General features: G+C 42.7%; 1 protein-coding gene across 6 annotated transcripts; it reads left to right on the top strand.

Annotated features, from left to right (window-relative positions):
• Window positions 1-1,430: 1,430 nt before the first annotated feature.
• pax2a (paired box 2a) lies at window positions 1,431-27,911 on the top strand. 6 transcript variants are annotated; one of them, XM_070915459.1, is made up of 11 exons: window positions 1,491-1,533; window positions 3,080-3,245; window positions 4,336-4,533; window positions 8,055-8,140; window positions 8,344-8,463; window positions 9,427-9,471; window positions 16,163-16,338; window positions 18,367-18,487; window positions 25,935-26,036; window positions 27,482-27,568; window positions 27,771-27,847. In XM_070915459.1, the coding sequence occupies exons 1-11, from the start codon at window positions 1,491-1,493 to the stop codon at window positions 27,845-27,847; spliced, it is 1,221 nt and encodes a 406-aa protein (XP_070771560.1). The 6 variants fall into 6 exon arrangements, with proteins under 6 accessions (XP_070771564.1, XP_070771560.1, XP_070771558.1 ...); XM_070915457.1 differs by having other exon boundaries at window positions 3,068-3,245; XM_070915463.1 differs by lacking the exon at window positions 9,427-9,471 and having other exon boundaries at window positions 1,431-1,533; window positions 3,077-3,245.

Below are 27,911 nucleotides of genomic sequence, written 5' to 3'. Positions count from 1 at the left end.
GAGTGGATGGTGATAGTGATGATGATGGTGATGATGATGGCCTACTGACTGACTCTCCCTCTGCAGGCTGTGAGCTCACCTTGCACACCTCCTGTCCGACCACACATACAGCTAAATACAGCCAGGACATGAAGCACGGCAGCTTTTCAGTAGCTGGAAATTGTTTTTTGCATGAAAGCTGATTGAAGACTTTGCACTTCTTTGTTTTTCGGATTCATCTAAGAACAGGAAGCTAGAACAAGAATGCGGACATGCTGTAAAACATTTTACAAAATAGAAGATATTTAAATACAAAAACATGCTGTATCATATTTCATATTTGCAAAAACAAAATAGTTTTACACTTAACTCACAAAGTGGGTTATTTGAGCCGCCAGTTGTGTTTAGGAGCTTCCAGAGGTCCACAGCAAAATAGTTCAATTTAGTAAGAACTTTTACAGAATGTATAATTGTGATTGCTATATATATATATTAAATATCTGGATTTGGGCTTTTCAATATCACTTTAAAAATGTAGTGCCAACAGCACAAATCTTCCCATGTGGGCATCCCTGAGTCCAAGTCATGTGTTTCTACTGGGAGTCCTTCATATGAAAACATTTGACGAGCGTCGCTTAAAACAACACACAGCAGCCTGACAGTGCCTTTACCTCTCTTCTACCCCCTGCCTTTAATTTCCTTGATTCTTCACCCAAAGTCTCATCATTTCCCATTTCGTCTCCCTCCCCTTCCTGGCTGTCGGATGCAGGGACCTCCTCATTTGAGCTGCAGGTTTTTACGTGGGCGAATCACAAAGTGTTGGAATCTATTGCCTTTGTCTGACAAGTCATCCATCTCTATGCGAGGGATCTGTGGGATGGAGGTAGGAGAGGGGGGGTGGGAATGGGTTGGGGGGGGGGTGATCTGTGGGACTGCAGCTTTTAGAAACAGACACACAAGGAGAGGGGTTTCATTCTCAGCCCAAAGCTTCGCTCAGGCACAGCCCATTCTGGAGGAGAGGGGGACGCACTGCTCTGTACTCCGCCGTGTCCATGTTGTTGTCATCTCCGCCCCTATCTGATTAAACCACAGAGAGCCCGCCGGTCCTCCACGCCGTCAGAGGAGAGGGATTTTTCGGCCGCAGATTCCCGAGCGGACCCGTGGACACTCAGCTACTCCTTTTTGTTTTCCTCATGATGTCCTTTAAACACAAACAGTGACCCGGTTTGAGTCAATGTTGCTGCGACTGGTGCGCTCTGCACACGCGTGGGTCATGCTCTGCACCTGACAGCCCCTCTGCAGACTTCTGAGTTTTAGACTTGAACAGGAGGAAAACTTAGCATCGCAACCAAGAAGTTGTTCACTGCTGCAGCCCGCGGACTCTTCCCACACGGACTGTTTTACACCAGAATATAAGTCCTTGTTTTGTTTGTTTTTTTACTCCTTTAAAGCTGCACCACAGAGGCGAAACGGCGACCTCAGTCGATTACCTTTCTTTCCTTTGCTATCCAATGGATATTCACTGCAAAGCGGACCCCTTCTCTGCCATGCACCGTGAGTATACTGAATAAGTTTATAGACCACAGCGTTTCTGTGTTGTGACTTTAATTCCTGTAGAAATGAGACGTTTGATGTTTGCAATGACTCTGGTCTAATTTACACAGAAAACACGGAGCTAGACATTTTAAAACGTGCTCTTATATATATTGTTCCATGTGAAGTCCATTAAGGCTCGTTATCTGCCACCGTTTTATTACTGTACTGAAGATGAACTCAGCTCTCAAACAATGTTAACATCTTTAATTCTTTTTCAAAAAACAGATTTTTCTCCTAAAAACAAAGTTTTGCCAGAAGATTTAGTTACGTTAATTTAGGTAATAATAAAAACAAGAATAAGACGCGGAGGTTGAACGATAGATTGCTGCTAAAATGTTTAGAAACAAGAACATTTCTGGTTATATTTAAGAGCACATGGGTCACTGAAGAGTTTTGTTTTTATTTTAATTTTTTCGGTAGTTTGTTGTATAAAGCTTTAATGACTCAGAGGTTGATCAAAATAAGAAAACGTGGGCTGCTTTGAGCGACATTTAGTGACAAAACAGAAACTCCCCAATTTAAATACAAAGCTTTTATTACCTGTGAAATGAGAGTTCACTTTCGAGAGACGGGAGCAGGCTGTGTGTAAATGGATGGAAACGTGTCTCTTTATTTACCATCTCTCACTTTAGCTTTAAGGTGGTTCAGAGTAAAACTGAGGCTGAAAAATGAAGCAGTTGCTTATTTTCTTCGTGTTTCCCTCCATACGATATGGGTAAAGAAGACCCGGACTGTGTGTAAATTATTGATCCCTCCTCATTCGCACCATCCGTGTTTGTAATATGAGTTATCAAAGCTCATTTTAATTATTTACAATAATTGTGCAAGGAAAATTAAACAGGTTGAAACATAATATGTGCGACATGTGTTAGGCTGCAGTGGAGGTAGATGCTCTGGAAAATATTGCCTAACCAGGCCAATGATACAGAGAGAGAGGAGTTTTATTTTTATGTATTAGGTGTATTTTCATTTTTATTTTTTAATTTAATGTTGTTTGTTTTATTTTGTTTTTATTTTCTAAAATTTTTATTTAAACACAATCTTTCTTGAATTTTACTCTCAGGAGCCTTCAGTTTCTATCATGTTTTACCCAACAATGTATTATTAATTGTATTATTATTATCATTATTATTATTAGGCCCATTAATATTATTATTCTTTCAAATTCCACTGCTGATTCAGTATATTTCAGAATTCACTGTTAGGCAAAATTAAAATGTTTGTTTTTATGTGTGGTGTGTGTGTGTGTGTGTGTGTGTGTGTGTGTGTATAAATATATAGGCTACATATATATATACATGTACATGAGGCTATACTCTATGTGTGTGTGTGTGTGTGTGTGTGTTAACAGTAATGTGATTTAACCTTTAAGACTGAAATTAAAACGCAAAGATTTTCCCAGAAAATAACAGAAAACCTAAAATGAGTCCACGTGAAGAGAAGCCGTTTCCTCTGCAGGTATGTAATGTTATGCTCCCCTGTGCTGCTGTTGTGTCCCACGCAGGGCACGGCGGTGTGAACCAGCTCGGCGGGGTGTTTGTGAACGGCAGACCCCTCCCGGACGTGGTGAGGCAGCGGATCGTGGAGCTGGCCCACCAGGGCGTCCGGCCCTGCGACATCTCCAGACAGCTACGGGTCAGTCACGGCTGTGTCAGCAAAATCCTCGGCAGGTAAAAGGGGGGATCCACTACCAACAGCGCCCTATGTGTGTCAAACATCAATCTTCTATAGCTCGTATACGCGCACCCAGCTCTATTTCAGCCTCAGTCATCGGTTATAAAGGCAGGTCATTTTTTTTCTTTCTTTCTTTTTTTTTTTTTTTTGCTTGAACACAGCAGTTCTGCGTCCGAGATTTTCTATCCATCACCTGCAGCCTTGCAAGAGAAAAGCGTCACAATCATGAAATACATTTTAGGAGTTTACAGCTTAACATTAAGGATAAAAAATATCCCAGAGGAATATGAGGCTGCATTAATATTATAGGAGACTGTAGGTGATAAAGAAAGTATATAAAGAACCACGAGGTCACTTGAAAACTGACTTTTCAGGTCTAGAGACACAAATTGGAAGATCACTCGCAGATTAAGAAAAAACACCACATCTACGGCCATCATAAACTCACCTATTAGTGTCATAATCAGATAAATACCATAAACAGACAGGCTACGCTACGTTCCTATATTTTTTTCATCAGTGTAAAGTCTACTTTAACCCTGACAAATTAGGTCTACATCATTTTACTTCAGAGCACAAATGCTGTGAGATAATATTTTGAAATATATTTTTTTCAGCTATCAGAAGGCATTTCAGAGGTATTTCATTTCACACACACTGAATGTTTTGTCACCAACATTTACCAATAGGTCATGGTGGCATGTCGTGCATGCTACTGTAAGCTCATGGAGACTGGAAATGAGGTCCAAACTGTGCTTTTACAGCTAAACTGTCCTTTGTTCTGTCCGTCTCACTGCTTATATTGTGTGATTTTAATTATACTGCTTTTCGTTGAAAATCCGCTCTGTTCGCCTTCCAGCTGACACTCAATTAGGCCCATGTAACAGCACACCTCCAGACCAATTCATAGATTAATGCCGCCATCATATTTGTAGGTAGTTTCACATGTAACTGCAGAAGGTCGGCGGAGATTTGTTTCCACACAAACTATTTTTGAAGCCACCTTTCCCATCAATCAGACGACTGAATGGATTGCTGAATTAAAGGAGGGATCCATTCAGGAACACTCGCTCTGTCCCCATGCAGGTACTATGAAACCGGCAGTATTAAACCCGGAGTCATTGGTGGTTCCAAACCAAAGGTTGCAACTCCGAAAGTGGTGGATAAAATTGCTGAATATAAGCGCCAGAATCCAACCATGTTCGCCTGGGAGATAAGGGACCGACTACTGGCCGAGGCCGTCTGCGACAACGACACTGTCCCCAGCGTTTCATCCATCAACAGGTAGGTGGACATGACAGTTATTAATTTTCTTTATTCTAAAAAAGCATGCCGAATTGTTCCAAAGCGCATAAATTCATCCTGAAACACAGCTTTTTTTTTATTTCTTTGCGCACATGTGAGAGAAAATGTTTGAGTGAGCCAGATCTGATGAGGAAAAGAACGCCATGCGTAAATTGGATAAATCAACTCTGAAATAAGCAGATAGCTATTTCATCTTCACCTACAAGGCTGAACCAGAGTCAGTTCAAGTCGAGCCTATCCGGGGTGGTCTCACAAGCGCAATTCAATCCCCCCGTGCGGCCCTCCACAACACAGCCAGCACGGGAGCCGAGGCTGGGGCCACGAAGAATCACATCTGTCTCGATAAAAACCGATCAATACCGCGTAACCAGATCCAGGGGCGGAGGGAAATACCCAACAAAGTCGTTCAATACGGGGACCACACTGCGACACAGGCGGCAGCAGCCTCTTTATTGCCAACCAATTGCTCTGTTTTCCAACACCGAGGTGACTGTGGAGCGACAACAGATCACACATGTAGGATGGTAGTGTGCTTGCACCATTATAAATTAATCCGGTTTTAATCACATGTTATTAATAATATTATCATTATTATTATTCGTTTTAATTAAAGTAGAATTTAGAAAATTATAGAGTAGAGAAACACAGCCATCCTAAAACAGTGATGATCTGTGGCTAAATGGACTATAAAAGAGTTTCTGTTCCACTGAAGCAGCTAAAGCAGCAGACACCCTACACCTTCACCTTTCCTCGTGAAGCGGGACAGCAGTGGACAAAGTGTCTTTAGACAGAGGACGCCGGTGAAAAGCCCCAGTGCATGTGTGCAAAGTGAAAAAAGCCCCATAGTGCCTGCGAGTGATGAACTTTGGTTAGGAGGCACTGTTCCAGAGAGCTGGTCATCCGCATTACATTTTAATGAGCTGAAGAGAGTCTCATAACACATCCAGCTAAATGCAGGAGATGGCTGAATCTTCATATATATATAAATATATATATATATATATATATACATATATATATGTATATATATATATATATATATATTTATGTTAAAAAAAAGAAACATTAGAAAATCAGGCTGCCATGGAAATTATAGTTTCAACAGGTCTTTTGGCGCCGTTCTCTGTTTTCACCTGTTGTTCATTAAACTCAGAAAAATGTATTCAAGCGTGTGTGGAGACAAAGTTTCATGTGTTACTTTTAGAAAACATGTCTGATAACCTGTTTGGTTTAAGCTGTGTGGAACAGCACTATTAGGAGAAAGTGTGTCCTTTGAAACTAAGGTTGCTTGCAGTTTAATAATTAACATCAGACCCTTTTTTTGACCTCACAAATTACAACATAACAATAAGAAGGTTTCACTCTTGAATTGCTATTCCCCAAAATGTATATAAGCATTAAAGAAAGGTTAATAGCTATTTATTTTACAGCATTAAAATTTGTATTTTCACATGTTTATTGAATATAACATTTACTCCAGCAATAATTTTCACATTACAAGCTTTTTTTAAATATCTAATGTTTTCGTTTCATGGTGTTGGTCTTAAAGGGAGGGTTGGGAAAGATGTGGATGAGGAAGGGAGTGAAGAAGAGAAATATCAGAGGGAGACAAAAGAGACAGCGGACCCCTGGTGGTCTCTGTGGTTAAGGGGCTGACCTCTGCTCTGTTGACTAAAGAGGATGTCCTGGCTTTAAACACATTTTTCCTGCATGAATTATTAAAGATTACACAGATACTGGGTTGCACTTTTGTTTTGTTGCCGCAGAGAGGAGTTTCCACCCGCTGCACCATGCCCAGTGGACAGAGGCGTACCCATAAGGTCCTAAGCGGCTTTCAATCATATTGATCCACATTTTAATCTTTCTTTGGAGATTTCTTTTTTTTTTTTTTACAACACCCAAACACCAAAGTCGTTAATTCACCCATCCAAATTGCTTATTCAATATCAGCAACATAGACTTGAAACAAAGTCCTTGAATTTATGAGGCTCCCTCGAGTCATGAGGTCAGATAACTGTTGTGGTGAGATGTTAGAAATTCAAATAAAATATTGATGTGTGTTTTCTGGAGGAGGCTGCTAGCCTTTCTTGCCCTGCCTGAAGGAGAGAGTATGGAGGACACATGAGATAGTGAGGGGAATGAAAAGAGTCTGATGTACATTTCTGCCCCTGAGGAAGTTAACCCCGCAGCTGCCTGATTCAGAATTGATAGCTCATTGCTGGATGCTGCATGCACATGTGAACGTCGCTCGCCTCATCTGCAGTCTGTAAAAGTCTGTTTTTTATCACACCTCTCGAGCGAGAGGGCTTCCATGTGGGATTTCTGTCGGTACACAACACTGCCTGTTATTCAATGATCTCACGTTCGTCTGTCAATCAAAAGATTATCGTAGTCATGGTTTAATGTAATGCGATCATGTCCCATAAGAGCTAAAGCTGAGCTTGTGTAAATCCCACTGTACCTTTTCTGTTTTGCTGAAAGAATTACAAAAATCTTCAAATTTACAAATGTAACATTATCTCTAAGGCCTCTAATTTTGTCATCTTTAAAGTTTTCAGTTTATTGTGACACTTTTTTTTTTTTTTATGTAATCATTTCAAAATTAAACCACACTGGATGTGGTAGTGGTCTCAGGTTGGGCCAACAAGATGCTATTGCTTTCCTGTCACATGTAATTTATAGATCACCATTTGCATTCGCTGTTCCTCGCTGCCATTCGTCGTCAACTTTTCTATCCCGGAGTCCCAATCAATAGGCTCTGATCCTCAGTGAGCAACGAAAAGACCAAAAACTCCTACAGACACCAGAGAGGTGACAGAATACAGGCAGAAATAAAGAAACAGACTGGAGCAGAGTGACAGAAGGAAAGAACGAGATGAGGGGTTTGAAAGACAGATATCGTAAAGTACAGTAAAAGAGAGAGCACATTGGACAGCAGAGTAGAAATGAGAAAAGACGATGAGGTTGGGAGAGAGAGGAGTGAAAGATCAGGTTTGAGAGATGGAGAGGGAAAGAGAGAGCGAGGAGAAAGGAGGGAGAGGGGAGCAGGAGAGGGAGATTATTAGAGTTGGCCAGGTAGAGCCAGTGAAGCTGATCATTGAGGTGAATTGATGTGATTTCATGCTTTGTTTGCAAGATCATTCAGACCAAAGTGCAATGAAGACTTTCCCGCCACATCACATCTTACTGGTATGGGGACTTTATCATATTTCTAACCTCAGAATCCAGCTAGATTGAATCCACAATCTCAGGGGGCAGCCCCTATTCAGCCTCACACAGGAGCAGAGAGATTGCCCCTAAAGCCCCGAGATTGGCTATTTGTGACAGGGGCCTGAATATGAGGATACAAGCGCCTCAAACGATGGAGCACTTGTACATGCACAGGCGTAAGTGGAGCTGATGTGCCGTGTTTAAGTGTCCCGGGGTGGCTGGGCTGGTGTGAAATCTCCATGCTCTGGAAGCAGTATTGATTGATCTGTGTCTGTTGTTCACTTTGCCAGGATTATCCGCACCAAAGTCCAGCAGCCATTCCACCCGTCCCCTGACGGATCTGTTACGCCGCTCTCCACGCCCGGCCACACCATAGGTGAGCGCGAACGAGGCTACACACAGATTACAGCACAGTCAAATAAGCCGATCAGGGCTGCTGAAACAGAAAGAAAACACCTAAACATGAACAAATGCATTCATTTTCACATACTAGCCCACATGCACCTGAATAAACACACAAATGAGACACACACATACTGTACACACACACACACACACTAACTCAGCTTTCTCCATCAGTGCCCAGCACAGCCTCGCCCCCAGTGAGCAGCGCCTCCAACGATCCCGTAGGATCCTACTCCATCAACGGCATTCTGGGTATCCCCCGCTCCAACGGCGAGAAGAGGAAACGAGACGATGGTAAGGGAGACACAACATCCCTTTGTTTCTTTTTTAATTCTCTCCATCACTCGTCTACTACTTTTTTTCCCTGTGTGTGAAGAAGATGGCATTTATGACAGCGCTGCAGCCAAGTGTGTTTCTCTGTGCTGTCTCCAGTGACTTGTTATGTTGTATATCAGGCAGGGCGAATGTTGAGAGAGTGTTGCGATTCAATCAGCTTTTTGATGCCCTACGTTTTACCATACTCCTACAGAGCTGCATCTCAATTTTATACACCACTCAGACGTACTGTAGATGTCCCATATAGCTGTCATACAACTCTAATCCCCCTTGGCAAGGCATCAGTGCTGCTGCTCTTTGCTTTCACGTCTGTAATGTAACAAAAGGCAGAAAAAGAAGCTTGATACTATCAGTTATCTACCAGTCATTTCATATTCTGCACTGTATAGGTACATAAATACATTTTTGACTTAATCATATTTTATTCTGTGGAGCTAAACAGCATTACAACATTCAATAATTAAGTGTTTTTGTAAGACTGTATCCTAGACTATGCACTACCAGGGGACTGGCAAGAAAAAAGACCTAGATACACTCAAAGATTAAGTGGAAGCCTATCCGGTCCAAGCCAGAATTTCTCATTCCTAGGCAAGGCAAGAGAGTGGACACACACTGCCTGAGGGCTAATAGATTATCGGTTTTGCAAACAATTGGCTTTTTTAATGCCTATGAATTAACATGTCCCTGGTGGAGGCCTGAACAGGTGTAGGAACAGACCGGTGGAGGCAGGGAGGGGGCTGCGCGTGTGTGTGTGTGTGCCTGTGTGTGTGTGTGTGTGTGTGTGTGTGTGTGTGTGTTTGTATGTGTGCACATAAGTGATACTGCTTTGAGGTGGCTGATGGTAAGATGTGGTTGAAAATGATCTCAAAGAGCACTCATCAAAACAGGCCACTTCCTTCTTTTATGTTTCTGTCTCTTTAGTTCTCTGGAGTGGCAACCACTTGGATGGAAGGAAAATAGGACATTGTAAGTGTGAAGTTAGACACCCTTCTCTTTTGCTTTGGTCAATCAGACCACAACACTTTCCTTTCAATTGCTGTTTTTTTTTTGCTCTTCCAGGGTTATGAGCTTGTGAGGACGGGGCGGGGGAGAGTTTTCCAATAAATAATCTCACGAGAAATTAAAATAAATGAAGCTAAAGTGACTGTGGAAAATCCTATTTTCCACGTAATGGCATGCAGTTCAATATACAGTAATGCACAGTGTAGCTTATTTAGATATTTGATCAGGCAAAGATAGCTGAGGATTTTCAACAATAAGATGCACTTTATTGTAAACAAAACTTTTATTTTTTAAATAATTCTAAGCTCAAGAAACCTACAGGAAACGGTAGTTATTGTGTTTTGTTATTTATGTACATTTTCAATTGTCCACCTATTTAAAATGATTTCAGAATTGTTGTTATTTTACAAAACAGAGTTTTAGGGACGGTCTCAGCTGTCTGTCAGACCATCTACCTGAGCTAGCCAAGACTAGGTCACAGCCGAAAGTTAGCTGCTAAAATGTTAACATGTCAGGCGACTCAGTAAATACATAGGTAACTAGATAAGTAAGTGAATGAATACATTAAAGTGCAGCAGATCTTTCACATTGTTTAGAATATTCTACAAATGACTCACCTGACTTTGTTGCATGCCTGTAAACATTTTAACCTTGAAAGCGTCACATGTTTGTGCCTACATTGTGATAATTTGACCGTGATGAACATGAAACACGGTCCTTGTACCGCTGGTGTTGTGATGGCGTGTGATCCCTGTGTGGCTGAAGTCAGCGGTTGCCCTTTGAGGAAGAAAAAGGCCCCCATTACTGGAGGGCTGTAGAGATAATGTAGTGTGACACGCGTTATGTACACCGGGTCCCCGTAAGACGAGCTTCAGGGACATAGGTGCCGTAAGAGCCATTAATCTGTCCTTGTCATGTGTTATTGCAAATTAAAAGTAGCATGTTACACTGGATGGCTTCAAGTGAAGATGGGAGGAGGAAAAAGAGAGAGAGACAGAGGAGCAGAGGAATGAGAGAAAAAAATGGGCTTTTATGAGGGAAGGAGGGAAGAAGGAGGTCCTGGCAGCCTCGATGAGAGTTGAGCAAGGATTCGTTTTAGGATTTGTGCATGCGTATGTACACACACCTATGCACGGACACGCGTGTGTCTGTTTGTAACTCTGTGGCTTCAGATGCTCCTCGCACAGTGAACATAGTGACATTTAAAAGAATTTGCAATTCTGCAGAGAAAAGCTATTAATTCACAAATTAACATCTCCCCCCCTTTTCTCTCCCTCTATCTTGGATGTGCAAGCTATCGAAAAGACAAAAGAAATAGCCTTAAGGGGGGAAAAGAGAGAGTCTCAGCCCTATCTGTGGAGAGATTGGTTTGCATGTCTGCAAGCAGCGATACCAATTATGCCAGTGCTGGGAGAATACGTCTCAATGCGCCCCCTCCTTTGCCCCCCCCCCCCCCCCCCTCCTCCGCCTCTCACCAACATCACCACCACCACCACCCCACCTCGAATCTATCCATAGCCAGATTTATTTGTGTATCTCATTACAGGAAATGGAATGTTGTTCCTGCCAAATGCATTAATAGTGAAGTGGGGAAATTAGCCTGTTGTACAGCATGCTCTCACTCAGTCATTTAAACCTATGGTGGAAGAGGACGCCAAGAAAAGGCAGAGAGGATTGGATGACAACTGCTGTGTGATTGTCAAATGTGTATTATTGTGCTACAAGTCCATGCACTCATTTGAAAAGTTTGGGTCGATTCTCAAAGATGGTTTTGAGCTATTTATCATGTGAGAGACTTCTGCTCGAATTTGTTCTTTTTTTAAAGGAAATGCTGTTCGTATTAGAGCTCATTTTATTAATTCAGAGTTTTCCTAGTCTTGCGCACACTGACAGGTTACTCCTGACCTTGCTGCTGTATGCAGTCAGGTTGATGTGACCTAACTGTATGTTTCTCTCATCGCTGGCTTACCCACGTCCTGGATGGAGCCCAGTGGAGCTCTGGGGAGGACAGGCAGTAGGGAGCTACAGTGATAAATTAGATGGAGAAAGCAAAGGTCATAACTTGTGATTGTAGCGTGGGTGTGGGATGAGTGTAGAAGGAACTGATGAGTGTGTGAGCAGGGAGAAAAAAAATATGGCCTAGCAGGTTGTTCATTCATGGCATAAAAGAACGACCGCACGCAGCAGCCGGAGTCATATCAGCCTTGTTCAATAGCTTGAGGAAAAATGAATACAGTCACTGTTTTGATTTGTTCAAATGTGATATTTGGCCCTTTTGGAGATTGTCCGGTGTGTATCTTTTAGCACATATGACCCGTTTGTGGAGTTTAAATCAGTTAGTATATGGATTTGAACCTGGGCCTACACTGGTTGGCTAGTCAAGCCAGTCCATGACAATGAGTCAATAGAGGATCACTTTAGAAAATAAATGCATCCAGAGCGAGACAGAAATAAATGGAATCATGAGCGCCATGATGGCCCTGATGGGGTGTGTGTGAGAGAGAAAAGCCCAGGTTTGAGAGGGGCCACAGAGCGTAACATAGAGACAAGAAGCTGTTAGGGCCCCGACAGTAGAAGAGGACACAAAAGGGTCGACAATGCATTTCTCCCCCTCCTCCTTCTCTGCTCTATCTCTGTCGTTTTTTCTCGTCAACATTTAATTTCTCCTCTTATTGGCCCCCGTCGTCTTTCCGAGTCTTGTGGGTTAACCATTTGCATTCGGCAACATGGCCACGTATAGTTGTAAACAATATACAATGAGATCCGTCACAAAAATATAAGGGAGGGAAATTCACTCAATGGAGAGGAATCATGTCAGAGAAAAGTCAATTACGGGCAGCGATGCCGAGAATTAATGGAGCGATGCATTACTCAGCTTGAGGAGGGAGAAAAGGCAAAAGAAAAGAGGGGATACGTTAATTGCATTTCCACAAATACTCGCCACACAGGGTGGCAACGCTAAACAGGCTGGTCCAGAGGAGGGTAGCGATGAAAGCAGAGGAGGACAAAGAGCAACTGCAACTGAGCCGTAAATTACTTATTTTCTTAAAAAATATATTTTTTAAACTTGTTTGCAATGCAAACGAAAGTGTTTTAAGTATTTTTTTTAAATAAAGTTTCATTGTTCTAGTTTGTTTAAAGACTAATTTCATGAATATATTACAATAGTCTCACTGCAAACCAACTTTTTTTTCCCCCTGCAAACACACATCAGGAGTGGTTCAGTGTTTTGCTCAAGACCGCTTTGACATGTGGACAAGAGTAGCCAGGAATCAAACCACTACCAGCTGATCTACAGCCTCCCTCTTATTAATGTTATAACTATATCCAAACAGTCGTGTGCTTTTATTTATTCATTATAAACTTTCTGCATTGGCTTGGATCTAAGAATTTAAATCAAAGTAAATAAAATAACTAGAGTGTTTCAAAATACTGTCGATGCAGGCTCAGAGCTGGCAGTGAGTGCAGATATCAAATAAGCATCGCTATGCTTGCTGACAGTCAGTACACTGGTTGGTGGTGCTAAATCGAATTAATAAAGCTCTTAAACACGCCACAACATAACAGGATCTTAACAGCCATGGCAGTGCTGCTGCCTCTCTCCCTCTCTCTCCCCCACCCCACCCACCTCTCTCCTTTCCGCTTCAGAGCTTTCATAAATATAGCTAGCTTACAGGGGAGGAGTGTTCACCCTCTGGGTATACCAGTTTGTTTGTGCTCTCTCTTTTTTTTTTCAAGCATAACTGCATTTTTAAAAACATCAACAAATGATCCACAATTTGTGATTGCATCATTTCACCTATCAGCAGAGGACTCACAGCCTCCTGATCTAGGAAACCCCGTGCCATTGATTTACGTAGAGAGCCAGGCAGTGTGTAGGAATTAATTTGCCTTTCAAACAAGCCCCCACCTCTCCTCTGAGTTATCTTATCACAGGAACAGGGGAGATGAAAGAAGGACATAAAGTGGCACCATGCCACCGCAGGACGTTAACATCCCCCTTAGAGACAAAGCAAAACAGAACAGCCTTTGATACCATTGTGGTCTGTTTCACAGCAGCTACTGTCATTGGTTAAATCTGTACGTGTGTGTACAAATGGCTAAAAGGGAATGAGTGTGAATATTTCCTAAAGACTTACAGCAACTTTAAGATTCTTTTATCACAGCATTTTTAAACAAGAAGGCCAGTTACGCTTAAATGTTTGAATATGTCATGATAAAAATGAAACTTTTGGACACAGGTCAAACAGTGTCTGTTGGTTCAAGCTGATCAAAGTGAGCTGTTGGAGAGTCTTGTTTTTATCTCGGTTTGTCTCCTCACACTTTGGTGTTAAAACGAAGAGACGCAGTCAGCTGGTGCTGTGGGAGTGATAAAAGAATACCTGCTGAGACACCCAAAGGGGTTGAAGAAACACTGAGAAAATGAAACAAGCCAGTCAATGAGACACACACACACACACACACACAGACGATCTGACAGTCGGGCTTCACACTCCACTTGACACGCTGACTGTCAAAGGATGAATCTGATTTATTGCAGCTATCTTATGATATATGTCAAACATTAACGTCTAATGGTGAATTCTGAAAAGAAATGATTTACTAGTATTTCTATTTAAAGGCCAAATCAGTAATTATTTGACCACAAAAATGTGAAATAAGAGTTAGAGATGAATGTGTGTGTCTGAACCGAACATGATTTAAGAAATGAGGCCTGTTTCAGTCCAATTTTTAAAACATTACTGGTGTAAACAAACCTTTAACAACATCACAAAGTGTTGCTAATATAGATTTTGTTGTTGCTTCTTGTTAGTTTTTGTGTTAAAATGCCTGCCAACCAATTACCAGGCTACAAAATTAGATTTTTAATTTTGATAGCAAGGCTTTTGTCTATATCCAGTGCACCAAAAAGTATCCTATGATGGGAATCTATGTCCTTTTGCAGCCAGCTCAGGAGGTCTGATTAAGTGTGTGAAGGGGTGCTGAGTGTAAGCATGCTCCTCCATAGTGAATGACAAACAGTTGCTATTGATCGAGCTTGCCTCTTTTCTCAGACCAGCTGATACGAGGTAATTAATGACTCCATTTTCTTCTGTACCACTGACAACAATTGAGTTTCATACAGCAACACTAATGCTGCTCCACCACCAGCAACCTCAACCCTGCACCCAAGGGAGCTGTTTGAAAAAAAAAAAAAAAGCCTGCTAAAATATTCGGTTAACTGATGGGAAAAACACATGTGGCAGGAGCAAAAAACTGATTCCTTCATAAATGTTACACAAAGCTAAAGTCGATATATTTTAGCAGTGAAACACACACATACACACACACTCCCATCTACACATACACACCCTCATACCCAATTGCAGTCCTCTATTCCATTCTCTCCATGGATCTATTTCTTGGTGCGAGCCGGGTTCATCCTCTGGCCTCAGCCATTGAAAAAAGGTCAAGCAGCCGAGCAGAATGGCAATAACGCCCCTGAAATGGTACCATCAGTGGAACATGATTGATCAATTGAATTCCATAGCACAGAAAAATGTGGGATTAAGTAGAGTATTATACGCACAATGAGTTGAGGCATGATGTTCATTCCAAGTTCATTTCGCCTCCCTCCTCTGCTGGCGGATCAGGCAATCAATAGCGGCCTTGCATATCATATATCACCGCTGGCTCGCCCAGGAGAGAACATAATCTGCTGCAAATTTAGAATGACAGATTTGTATGGGAGCTAAAGCCCTCATCCGCTGTTGGCGGCGGGGTATAGGGAGGAAGGGAGGGCGATGGGAGGCAGGCAGTGGAGGCTGCTGGGATGCTGGCTGGAGGTTTTAGCTGCAGATTTTTTTTTCTTTCAGTGTTCAGGACTTGATGAGTGAGCAGAGGGAGAGCTGCAGCGGCAGCGGTGGGCTCCCTGGCCGAGATGATAGGGTCAGAGATCAGGAGAACGAGGGAAGCATGGGCTCATTTGTTTATATAGAGTGCGACCGAGTGAGGAAATGCATACGCTTGCCCTCGACGCCCCGTCCTCATTCGGCCCTGAGTACCGTCCCCACTCCATTCTGTTTTCCAGAAGACAGGCAATATGTGGGGGATGGAGGGAGAGAAAGAGAGACAGAGAGAAGGGAAGGGTAATATGTTCAGGAGGAAATAGTGCAGTTAAATAATGGCTCTCCATTTCCCGCTGGCAGAATGAGAGGCTCTGTATGTAATCGCCAGCCCTGCTTTCTCCTCCTGAAACACACGCTCTCCCTTACAAGTATATATTTGCACTGAAGGTAATCCATCAATTACCATAGACCCATCACATGATGACCGTGCTGATGGTGGCCACGAGGAGAGGACGGGGGGTGGGGGGAGTCAGAGAGCCGCCTGAGTGAGTGTATGTGTGTGAGAGAAAGAGAGGGAGACAGTGAAAAACAGAGAGGGAGATAAAAGGCAGACATGTTAGTGGGTCTTCCTGAATTTACTACTGCTCCTCCTCATACCATCACTCTCACACCCGTTGAGCTCAAAACAAAAAAATTCTCCTCATGCTTATCTCACATTGCTAGCCTATATCTAATAATATCAGGTAAAAAGACTGGAGCTGTGTCCTGATGCAGACTGTTGTCACCCCCCACCCCCCCTTCCCTTCTTCCTCTCCCTCTTTCTCTAGATGGCTCTGATGGCTCAGGCCCCGGCAGCGACTCTCAGGGCAGTGTGGAGAGTTTAAGGAAGCACCTGCGAGCAGACGCCTTCACCCAGCAGCAGCTGGAAGCCCTGGACCGTGTGTTTGAACGTCCTTCTTACCCTGATGTCTTCCCCACTTCAGAACACATCAAACCTGAACAGGTTGGCTGGACAGATTTTTTTCTTTCTTCTGTCCTTAAGCTGTAGTAGTCAGCAATAAAATTACTTACATTGATTTCTAACATTATAAAGTGAATTAACTGGTACACACACTGACACAGGTGACAAAAAGCTCCATGCAACTTCTTGCTCAAAGCAATCTACAAGCCTCCAGCCTATTACAGTACAGCGGATAACCTTTATTTACATTCATTAGACTGTTAAACAACAAGAGACTATTCATTTTTCCACTGGAATATATGTAGGTGCCCATGCAGCCTTAGCAGTGCCCTAATTGAGTTCATTTTCATCTCTGCGCGATCGCGGGGAATTACAGCGGCGATAAATCAGAGGGACAGCCCCTCAGCCTGCTATACAGCCTCTAATGCAGCTAATTACCAAAGTGATTTCTACGGCAAGATCAATACCAAAACGAATTGGAAATGACTTGCAATCACAAAGAGTGGAGGAGAAGGTATTAAAAAGGCGAGAGGAAGGTGGAGGAGGGGGGAGAAAAACGGCATCAGAATGGTCCAGAAAAATCAGTTTTAATTTAATGTAATATTAATCAGGCCGCTTTCCACTCCTTCTGTGCACCTCCTTTTTTTCTCCCTGTTTCCAACACCCCCTCCTTTTCTTAAACTGGTGAAAAGGTGGGATATTAGGCTATTAGGGGCTTGTCTGGTGTCTGCGTCAGGGCATTAAAAAGCCATTTTGAAGAGGCCAGGCTGAATAGGCCTCATCCCTCCCACACTTCTGGCAGCCATGTGGTCAGGTCATTCAGGCCGCTCTGTGCTTGCCACTCGCCCTCCGCCCAGCCCTGCCCAGCCCTGCCCACAGCCCATCTGCATGACAAAATGGCTCTTGTGCTGCTGAGGCCCAGCGGAATAGAGAGGAACATCCAGCCTAGTGCCAGGGAACAGTTGTAAGCAGACAATTAGAGTTTATCTGGGATAGAGGCAGACAAGACTGGGGTCACCAGCTCGCCCCTGTGGGACCCCATCCCATTGAGACAAACAGATGCACACACGCACTCTGATACAAACACTCACGGACACAAATGTGTGCACACACACTTATCCTTTCAAAGAAGAAGAGTCAGGTCAGGAAGTGTCATCTCATTAACAAACAGGATTCATCACAGCTGCTAGCAGAGTCTTAACCTCAGATTAAAGTGAATAAATACTAAGGAGACTAGTTGGTGGTTGATCCTTACAGGAAGTTTTCTGCAGTACAGCAGAGTATTGCATCTTTTTTTGAATGAGAAATTGTAAAACATGAAAGATGGCTGCAGTTGCACAGTATGTTTTATCACAATTGAAAGGAAATGCAATGAAAACCTCCAATATAAAGTTAAAAAAAAATACTAATAAAAGTATAAAAAGGTGTAAAACAATACAAGCTATTTTATAATTTTATTAACCCAGTTTTATGTGTTCATCCTAGAGGCGCAGCACAAAGGTTGATTTTGAGGTTGTACTCCCCTTTAAAAAAACACACCACATGTCTCTCCTGTAACAAAGCCCTGAATGTCTCCTCCCTTGACTGGTCACAGGGATGACTGCAGTGGAGCACAAAGAGCCAGCTGACACCCCGTCCTTTCACTCCTCTCCCAATCCCTCTCTCATCCCTCTCTCCCTTTCTGCCTTCTCCTCAGACAAGCCCTAATGCATGCATACATCATAGGTCTTGGTAAAGCATGGGGAGTTGGGACGGGACGGCTTGGTGAGGGGGGTTGCTGGTGCTCACAGAATTCACAGGAAATATTCAGAAGGAAACACAGCGAGAGGATCACAGACCGCTTCCTCAGATACACCAGGGGTTTCCTTCAGACATATTTAATGTATTGTCTCCTAAAGTGGGAAACCTGATCCCAGAGTGGGCTTGCATGCACATATGCATGAGTGATATTAACCAGATCATGACACAATATGGTGGAATGTGAAATTATTGTATATAGAAAGTGTGATTTTCTCTTTTTCTCCTCACATGTGCATTTCTCCACTGACATATTTTTGCATTTGTCTACAGGCGAATGAGTACTCGCTCCCACCCCTGAACGCTGGCCTGGAAGATGTGAAGCCGAGCCTTTCCTCCAGCGCCAGCTCTGACCTCGCCTCCAGTGTCTCCCAGAGCTACTCTGTTGTGACAGGTACAATCTGACTCACGCTAGATTGATCCCTAAAAGAATACACACAGCTGCAACGGGTCAAAGACATCTGCAGTGAACTTAGTGCTGAGAACACAAACGTAGTGCATGTAGCTCTGCTTCTGCTGCTGCGTGTTTCCATATTGTTTCATGGCATCTCCCCAACTGTTCTCCAAAGGTTTTTTAGTACGAATAAAACCAAGAATATCATACTCCTGATTATAGTACATCAAGCGAATCTGTTGAACTGTTTTCCATACTTTACTCATTCTTCATCCCCCTGATATTAAAAAAAATCAGTCTAATTCAATCCCATAAGCCACATGTACATACTGTTGCAGCTGGTAAAGATGGCAGCATATGACAAAGGAGCCATAATGCACCTGAATTTACTGAAAATACACTGTATATTGTAATTTTATGCCAGATTTCACTCAACTGAGAATAGTTATAATCAGTCAATTGCTTGTGGCTTCACTTCACAAACTGTTATCCACAAGGATTAAAGTATTAAAATGTGAAACTCCACTGATTTCAGTAAATGTTTTTAAATTAGTTTTCTCAAATTTGGTCAACGTTGACTAAGTATTGGAAAAAATCATCTTGATATAGCATCATCATTGACACACCAAGAGTTTGACTGCCACTTCCTTATGGTGCACACATTTTCCAGTGATATAAAATCCTTATCACTAAATGAAAAAGCTCTTTCAAGCCACTTTTTGAGGCCCTCTGTGTGTTTATTTCTGAGGGACAGAGTGAGGTGATATATCATCTGAGCCCATTAAATCCTACAGGCCTTTCACACGCTGCTCCTAACTGGCTATTGTGTTAGCCTGGATTGGCCCGCTAACAGATTGACTGGGAGCACTTCTCATAAGAGACAGCTGCTGTTCTCGCCGCGACACGACATTGTCATCAAAGGCTATGATAGCCTGTTGATTGACAGCGGCTGGAATAGCACCGTGGCTGGCTGGCTGCTTCATGCTGTGGAGAGAGAGCGAGAGACAGACCCAGATACAGATGAGACGCAGACAGTGAGAGAAACACTGAAATTACAGGTTTTTTTCCCAACCTATGAACTGGCTGCTGTTTTCAATAGTAACTTCCACTGAGAGCCAACAGGTAATAGCAGGTGCAGTGTATTGAATATCTTGTAGTATTAACAATCTGTATCATATAACCCACACGAACCCGCCCTTTATTGCACTATGGCTTCTTTTGCTCTGCTGTCGAGGTTGATGGCCGCCTGGTTAATTGAAATATTGTTTCGATGTGGCTGCTGAGGCTCTTTCCCAGGAGAGGTTAGGTTTACTGATGGCCACACTGACGAGAGAATAATATACCAGCCTTTTAATAAAACGCCCATAATTATGCAGTGGGCATCAAAGTCAATGAGTCCACTGTGTGTGGAAGTGTGTGTATGTGTGTGAGAGAGAGTAAGTAAAGAGGAGGACAGCATGATTGAAAACTGCAGTGGCCCTTCTCAAATGATCCCTATAGTCCAGCCCCGGACCAGGCACAGAGCTATGGGAAAAGAAAGACCCCTCTTTTATTCCTGAATATGTGGGAGGTAGATTTGCCCCAGAAAGTTGGGCCTCAGGAGAAGAAAGGTGTGTTTTTGTCTTTTATGCTGGGCTCCTCCTATGAAAGCGGTCTCGCTCTGGGGAGCACACTCATAGCAGGTGGCCTTCAAGCCACCTGGGGGCCTGGGGCCTCCTAAAGCGATACATGTCAGGGCCACAGATTGCATAATGAGGAGGCAAACTAGCAAAACTTTTCTTAAAGTGGAATATGACAACATACTTTAGCACAAGCATTAAAACATGTGTGAGTGAGTGAGTATTTTGAGCACCAAATTAAACTCAGAAGTAATATCCAGTAAACTTTTATTACTTAATTTCAACGACTATGCAAAGCAATGCATGAGGCATTTGATTGGGTGTAGGTTGTTAGTGCATAATATTATTTTTTCTGCCATTAGCAAACCCTGTAAATAGGAATGTATGCCAAGGCTGAAAAATGCTAAATTACCTTCCTCACTTAGGCTGGGATCCAATTATCAATAAATTATGCTCTCATACTGGATGGAGCTACGACATTATATTCATTCTTTAAATGTTTTCTGCTCCCAATTAAAATTCATACAGTTATTGATCTTGTTGATTTTTATGTCCTGAAATTTGCATAATCTATTAAAGATGAATGATTAATGAAGTGCTCAGTTTTGCGTTCCAAGGGCGCCTGCGAAGGCAATGTCGGCCATCTTTTGTGTCCTCTGTTTACCCTGATGTGTGAAAGAGATGGCTACCTAGGAAGGAGGGCGGCAGCCCAATCAGAGAGAGGCAGATTTAGGGCACTGAAACACACCACTAGGATTTAGTAAGAAGCACCAATCATTTACAAATGGTTTCCCCTAATGCTTTAGATTTTCAATATGTACATGAAAATCAATGTAATGTTACCATTTAGTGAAAAAATACCAAATTTGTCAATAGTTCTTTGAAAGTAAATTATTCTCTTATCCTCCCTTAAGAGAGACATAACAAATCTAGCCTCTTGCTAATATTGGCAAATAGATTATATCAAAATGGTGTCTTTTATTTACTTACCATGTTTACGCTAGCATTGTGCACACCTGACTGGGTAAACCTTTGTTTCTGGTGTATACAATCTGTAGAGAAGCTGCTATACTGTACTGTGATGAACACAGTGAACTGTTCAGTGTGTCCATGGACAAAACAACAGGTCATGATTAACTGGTCTCTGGCTCTGGTCCAGCATGTGTCCACACAGTTTTCTATTGATACCTGGACAGAGTAAGCAGAATAGAGTATCCAGTGCATAGTGACTTTAGTTATTCTAATCCTGACACAAGCCTTATATGTGGAATAAATGATAGTATTGTATTGTAGCTACTTATCAGTAGTTAAATAGGGTTACGCCCAATGAGAATACTGTAGTCTCTGTGCAGGCTGGGCTTGATAATCACTCTCACCAGAGCCTGTGGGGAGGCCGGGTGTAAATTGGCACCCCTCTGACCTACTACAACTCTAGCAGATGTGAAGATCCTATGCTTTTCCATCTCTCTTAGTATCTATCTGCCTATATATTTCTCTCTCCCTATGAGTGAGAAACTGTACAGATGAGAGAGCGATGCTTTATTTCAGATTAATTTCATCTGAAATGTACACCACACTCTGAGCTCAGTTTATGACTTGGCAGCACCAGCTATCCTCTGCTGGGTGGCAAACAAGCAGCAGCCACCTCACCTGCGGTGCCTGGTGTGTGGCCTGGTGACAAACGGCTTGTCTCAGCTCAGTTAACGCCCGCAGCCCAGAGCTTGGAAATTAATGTTTATATCACCCCCCCCCCACAATAGCACACTAACCTTTGAGCACACACTTGATAATGAATTACTTTAAACCTGTGGATGGGGAATTCAAGCTATTTGGCCCCGCAAATATTCTTTACTTACTCACAACTGGATGCAGCCTTTGACGATCGTTCTTTTGTTCCTCTCTGGTGTAAGTGGTTATAAATGACCACCTCTACAATGCAGGCAGAGGATTAACTGGCTCTACTCGAAGCAAACATGACTGCACAAGACGGAAGTTTTGCTGTGGTCTTGAACATACTGTAGGAATGAAAAAGTTCTCTGTGGCTTGAATGTCAGCCGTTGAAAACAAGAGTTCTGCCAACAAATGGTCTGCGCACCAAAGTTCCTCGGTGTACATTTAAAAATGAAATGCTCACTTGAGAGACGGCTGTTGCAGCTATATCTGGACGCATCACTCTGAGGGCTGTTGTAGGTTCTTAATAGTTCATTTCTATGGTTGATGGGGTCTGTAGATGTGGTATCAGTGGTGGAGCAGAGACAGACGTTGGAGAACTCTATAGCATCTCCACTCTTTCAGAGATGTGTTTGCTGGGGAGAAGAGTCCCCAAGGACCTTGAGTTTATCTTCCATCTCCATCTTCAGGGCATGTGATTTGACAGACTCCCTTTACCCGGGCTCTGCCTCGTCTCCAGGACAATAAGCAACACCATGTCTGATTAGTTTCAGAGTTCAGTGGTCTTGAACGCAGCGTTTGTATCGGTTGTTGTTGCGTCGTAACCCCTGTCTGTTTGACAACGGTTGCTCAGGCACTGAGAAAACAGAAGCCTACAGTAGTATGCAGGAAGTCTCTGATGCACTATAAACTGACTTGGCCTGGGCTTCATTTTTGGCGCCCACAGTCTTATCCTAAAGTTCATGATCAATGTCCCAAAGGTTAGGTGGGCCATGCAGTTTCATAACAGAGTACGTTGTTTTATTTTGTTTTATTTTGTTTATAAGGCCAACACATTAGACTTTAGACCGTTGAATATAGTGTTTATATAGTTTTTCTGACAGAGGCTAACCCTAAACATGATTATATTGTCACTGAATCCCTGTTCTCTGAGGGTGGATGGGGGTCGTTATGCATCCAAATCAACCTCAGGGTAACTGGACTTTTGAAAGCTGTTTTAACTTTAAAGACTTTAAACAGACTGCATGTTAGCTATAATTAACTGAAGCACAGAAGTGAACACTAGCCATTTGCAATCATTCCTATATTCAGACCCTGTTTGAAATAGATTTGTGACATACTTGTGCAGTGCACATGACAAACTTTAGGTCCATCCAATTAAATGTAAAACCCACTCATTAAAATATTTCTGTTCTTGCCAGAGATTCATGGCAACCATTTTTTTAATGATTTGATCATAAGTTAAAAACATTAGTTGTTAAACATTGTGTTGTTCCCTCTTTGACAATTTGTCTCAATAAGATGAAAGAATTCTGTGTAATTGCAGTACCTCTGTCTAAATCATCCACATTTACAGCTGTCACAAAGACAAAGAGATTTGGAGAACCTGCTGCGGATTTCTATGGGAAAGCAGTCAGTTACGTTGCCTGTTTCCCTGGCATTAGGTTCATAGGGCTGACAGGGTTGCATCCCCCTTCCATAGAACAGCCCTTATCTTAATGAGGAATCGCAACACACAGTCCTGTTGTAAAATAACAATGATGGGGGAAGCAGCTAATGAGGCTATCATGGTGTCGAGAAAGAGCCATCTCTCCCTACAGGCCCCAGCGAACAGAGCGGGCTCTGCGGCAGACGCGGAGAGGCCGGAGACAGAGCTCACATTGATTGCATAGGTTCAAGAGGCAGAGCCGGTGAAATGAAAGATGCCAAGACTCATCAGCCAAATTAGATCAAAGTGTATAGTTTTGAACTGTCTGCAGGCCAATTGTTTGGTTATTTGTGGGAGTGATTTTGTTGTGAGAAAGCAGCCGTGAGATTATGTTGTTTGTTTTCCCAAAACCTTGGGGAAATTTTTTTTCGCGTTTGAGCTTGATTGATCAGGCGCGATGTGTTGTTGCAACATTTCACTGGTGTATGTTTCCACTTAGTTCAATGAATTACTGCTGGGTGCATATGAGATTATTATTATAAACTATGTAAATGAACAAATCAACTGCTAAAGACTGCTTATCTATTCAGAATTCATATGAAATGTCGGGTCTTGAGTTGGTAGAAGATAGGAAGTTAATGTATGGTAGCCCTTTTTGTAGTGTTCCTCCTCATTTAGGCTCCCTTTAATTCATGCCACAAATCTTCTAAAGATTTTGAAGCCTGTCTTTGTTTGATTTATTTCTCCGTGGTAGTGTTCGGCTATGTGCATGACAAATCTAAAAACTTCTGCTGCGACACATTTGATTTGTTTTTGCCTCTGTATGTTAGTTTTCCTTTTGGTTATTTGGACATTTATCTAGAAAGCTGTACATCCATCCCATCATACATCTGAGTGACTGAAGTGAATGTATGTACTGCATGTGTGGAGTTGCATGTCTACATTATATCTAGTTTTTTTTCTTTTTCTTTTTTTTCCCCCACCTGGCAGACTCTCACCCATCATATCCACCTTCCATGTGTGTAAAGCGAGAGCCTTATGAGGCATCCTTTGCCCCCTTCACCCCCTCCTCTGTTGGGGACTCTGCTCTAGCTGACATCTTGTCCCACCAGTCCAGCCTCTCTGTAGATGCCTCTACTCCCAGCTACCCTGCCCATGCCCACGGCCCCTGCTACAGCCAGTATGCCAGCCAGCCCTTTATAGCAGGTACAACTTTACCCATAAGGCCCAGATCACCAGATCAGAATCCAATCAAGCTCATTCTTTTCAGTTGATTTACTTCTGTGTTCGTCTCTAATAATTTAGCAATTCTCAAATATTAAACATAAAAATATTTAATCCCAAATTAAAGCGTCCACCTCTCGAGTTGCACAGGCATCAATCCCATCATGCTTTGTAGCCCTACTGTTGTGTGTACAGGAGCAAAACTGACTGTTTGCCCCTCATTAACAGCGACTGCTCTCTCCCCCTTTCCACCCGGCTTTTCTCCAGCCCTGACCCTTTGCCCATCTCTCGGGTTAACAATAGGCCTCCAGGTCCCTCCAGCCTCGTGACAGGCCCAAGGTCTGAGGGGCCAGAGGAGGCCAAAAGGGGGGAGGGGGAGCAGAGGCAGAGACATAGGGCTGATGCTAGGACCAGCTTTGGACCCATATCACCCTGTCCTGTGTGCCTCTTCGTCCAGCCAGGCCCGATACTGTCACTATTAATTACAGGATTGAATGTGGAGCAGAGAGAGCCCTCATTGGCTTGATGCTCCTGTCAGTTTTAAAGCTGCTTAGGATGTTGCTGTATTAATGTTGCAGCAGTTGTAATCTCTGATCAGATCATTTCATACAAATAATTTAAATTACTTTCTTCAGAAGAACATGCAAATTGCCCTGCGATAGACACTGGTGACCTGTGTACCCACACTCTCGTCCAGTACTTGTTCCAGCCTCTTGCAGCACCGACAGAATAAGCAGTTCAGAAAATGGATGCAGCTTCATGACATTTGCATATATTACAAATTTGTGGTCATTTTCTGCATTTTTGAACTACTTTCCTTTTTCAAATTGATCTTGCATTAAATGGGGTGATGCATTGTGTCAGACGGTGGCACTGCTTGTTATTTTCCATGACTATATGTTTCACTTCTCTTTGGTGATTTTGGTGTGTTCTTTGTTTATGAAATATCATAATTGCAGCATTTAGGGTGCAAAGGAGAAATAATATTTGCCTATAAAAAGGAGTGGGGAAAATATAACAATACAATGACCCTGATCACTATAACGATTAACATACAATGCATGAAGTTCAACAAAAATACCTATATTTGATCATACTTATGACAGTGTGTAGTTGTACCCTACAAATGATTAACCCTGTCTCCTAGAAATTATGTTTTGAGGCAAATGTAATGCTGCATGTATTTAATTATGAGGAAACATTGTTAATTAACACGTATAGCAAGTTATTCAACTTTTCTTTGTTCAAGCATCCTTGTAAGAATTTTCCTCCTGTGTGCCCACAGGTCGAGACATGGCCAGTACCACCTTACCTGGCTACCCGCCTCATGTCCCCCCCACAGGACAAGGCAGCTACCCCACCTCCACACTCGCTGGAATGGTTCCTGGTAGGTGACACTACTCCCTTTTTATGATGCCATTAATTTTACTTTTACAGGTGGTATTTTCACCAGATAGTACCCTTCAGTTGATCTTGTTTAAAGAACTTGAGGTCACTTTAAGGTAAACAAGTGCCAATGCTTTTCTGTATAAATGTAACACAAACACATTCACTATTGAGAAACTGAAGAAACCTTAAAGCATTTCTCTTGACCCAAAGGATTGAAGCAAGCTTGTTATAGCTTTGTTAGACTGCGGTTAGTGCGTGGTTAGCGTCTGCGGACGAGGACATTAGATGAACTCGATAGGCGATCACCACAATCAGTGGCCGTGAGATAGGACAGTTCCTCTCAGTTACACTCCAGCTCCCAGCGCTCATTACCCTCACCGTGTCCACACAGCGCACTCTTACCAGCCCCGTCGATAAACACTGCTTTTGCGCCTCTCCTCGCCTCCCCGGACACCCAGGGCTGCAGAGCGTATCTCTTTCCCCTCTACTTAACCTGCAGTTCAGGTTCACGGCAAACAGTTAAGGGTCAAAACACAGAGGCGTGGAGGGCCTGTAAATATTTAAATCACTATCTCTCTCAGGGATGAGCTCGGGTTACACGACCAGCAGTGAGGATGCTATAGCTGCCAGCGTGTGTAGATCTCTCCTCCAAACAACGGAAAACACAATTCCCTTTATCGCTCGGAGACATGTACCTTTCACACTGACCAATAATCAAAGCAGGCGTGTAGTATTTAAAAGTGAGCTCAGTGTGCATGAGGGTAACATTTTAAGATATGCATGGAGGTAAAAGCTCAAATTAAGAAAATTACTTGTGCTTTATTGGATTATATGTCACTGGAGAGTGCTTATGGATATACTCACCCAAACACACATACAAGCACACAAGCACAGCTACCTTCTTAATCCAGAGGTTGTAGTTTTTTTTTTTTTCATCTGCTGGTGAATGACTAAGATTTAGTGACTGGCCCCAAACACTGTTAAATTCTTCAGCAGCTTCATATAAAACCCAGCCTTTATAGTCTCGTAAAAGAAAGAAACCCGTGGACCCCCAGCATCGCTCTCCGACATCCCCTCAGCCTCCCGTCCTTTCCACCACGACCTGCACAGGGGAGGACAAAGAGCGAATGACAGTCTCCGAGAACCTATTAGGGAGTTTTGAAGCGAAGCATCATCGCTTAAAAGCAGGGGGAAAAAAGCACTGAAATTCCCACTTAAGAAAAGAATAGAGGAAATCCTAAAGACTAACAGAGGATTAATAAAACAATCAATTCACCTGAAGGGACCGTGGAGACAAGCTATACGAGCAGCCACAGACACGTTGTTATGTGGGAAGATTGTAATGTAACTTTTTTCTTTTTTTTTTACAGCTTCATATTTTACGAAAGCTGTCAGTCATTTCAGTCTTTGCTAATGTTTGTTTTAAATTGATTTGTTCTCCAGGAGGGGACTTTTCCGGAAACCCTTACTCTCATCCACAGTACACCACTTACAACGAAGCATGGCGGTTCAGCAATCCAGCATTACTAAGTAAGCAACTTTCTCTTATATAACAAAAACATACTGTGCATACTGTTAATGAACTTAACCTCATCTAGACATGTTGTAAAATTAAAATCCTATTCAAATAATAATAAAATCTCCAGGCTCCATGTGTTCCCTGTTTTACACACGTTTTACATGATGTTTGACCTCGTGGTTTCCAACGGCTCGCTCTTCTGTTAACTTTCAGGTTCCCCTTATTATTATAGTGCCGCATCCCGTGGCTCCGCACCTCCCACTGCTGCCACTGCCTATGACCGCCACTAGTTACCATGGAGACCAGCTCAAACTGCAGGGCCAGGGCTTTGGCCTCCATATTGTCCCCGTCTGA

The sequence above is a fragment of the Enoplosus armatus genome, chromosome 12 (assembly GCF_043641665.1).
Source record: "Enoplosus armatus isolate fEnoArm2 chromosome 12, fEnoArm2.hap1, whole genome shotgun sequence".
Lineage (NCBI taxonomy): Eukaryota > Metazoa > Chordata > Actinopteri > Centrarchiformes > Enoplosidae > Enoplosus > Enoplosus armatus.
This window is presented reverse-complemented; position numbering and strand designations above follow the sequence as displayed.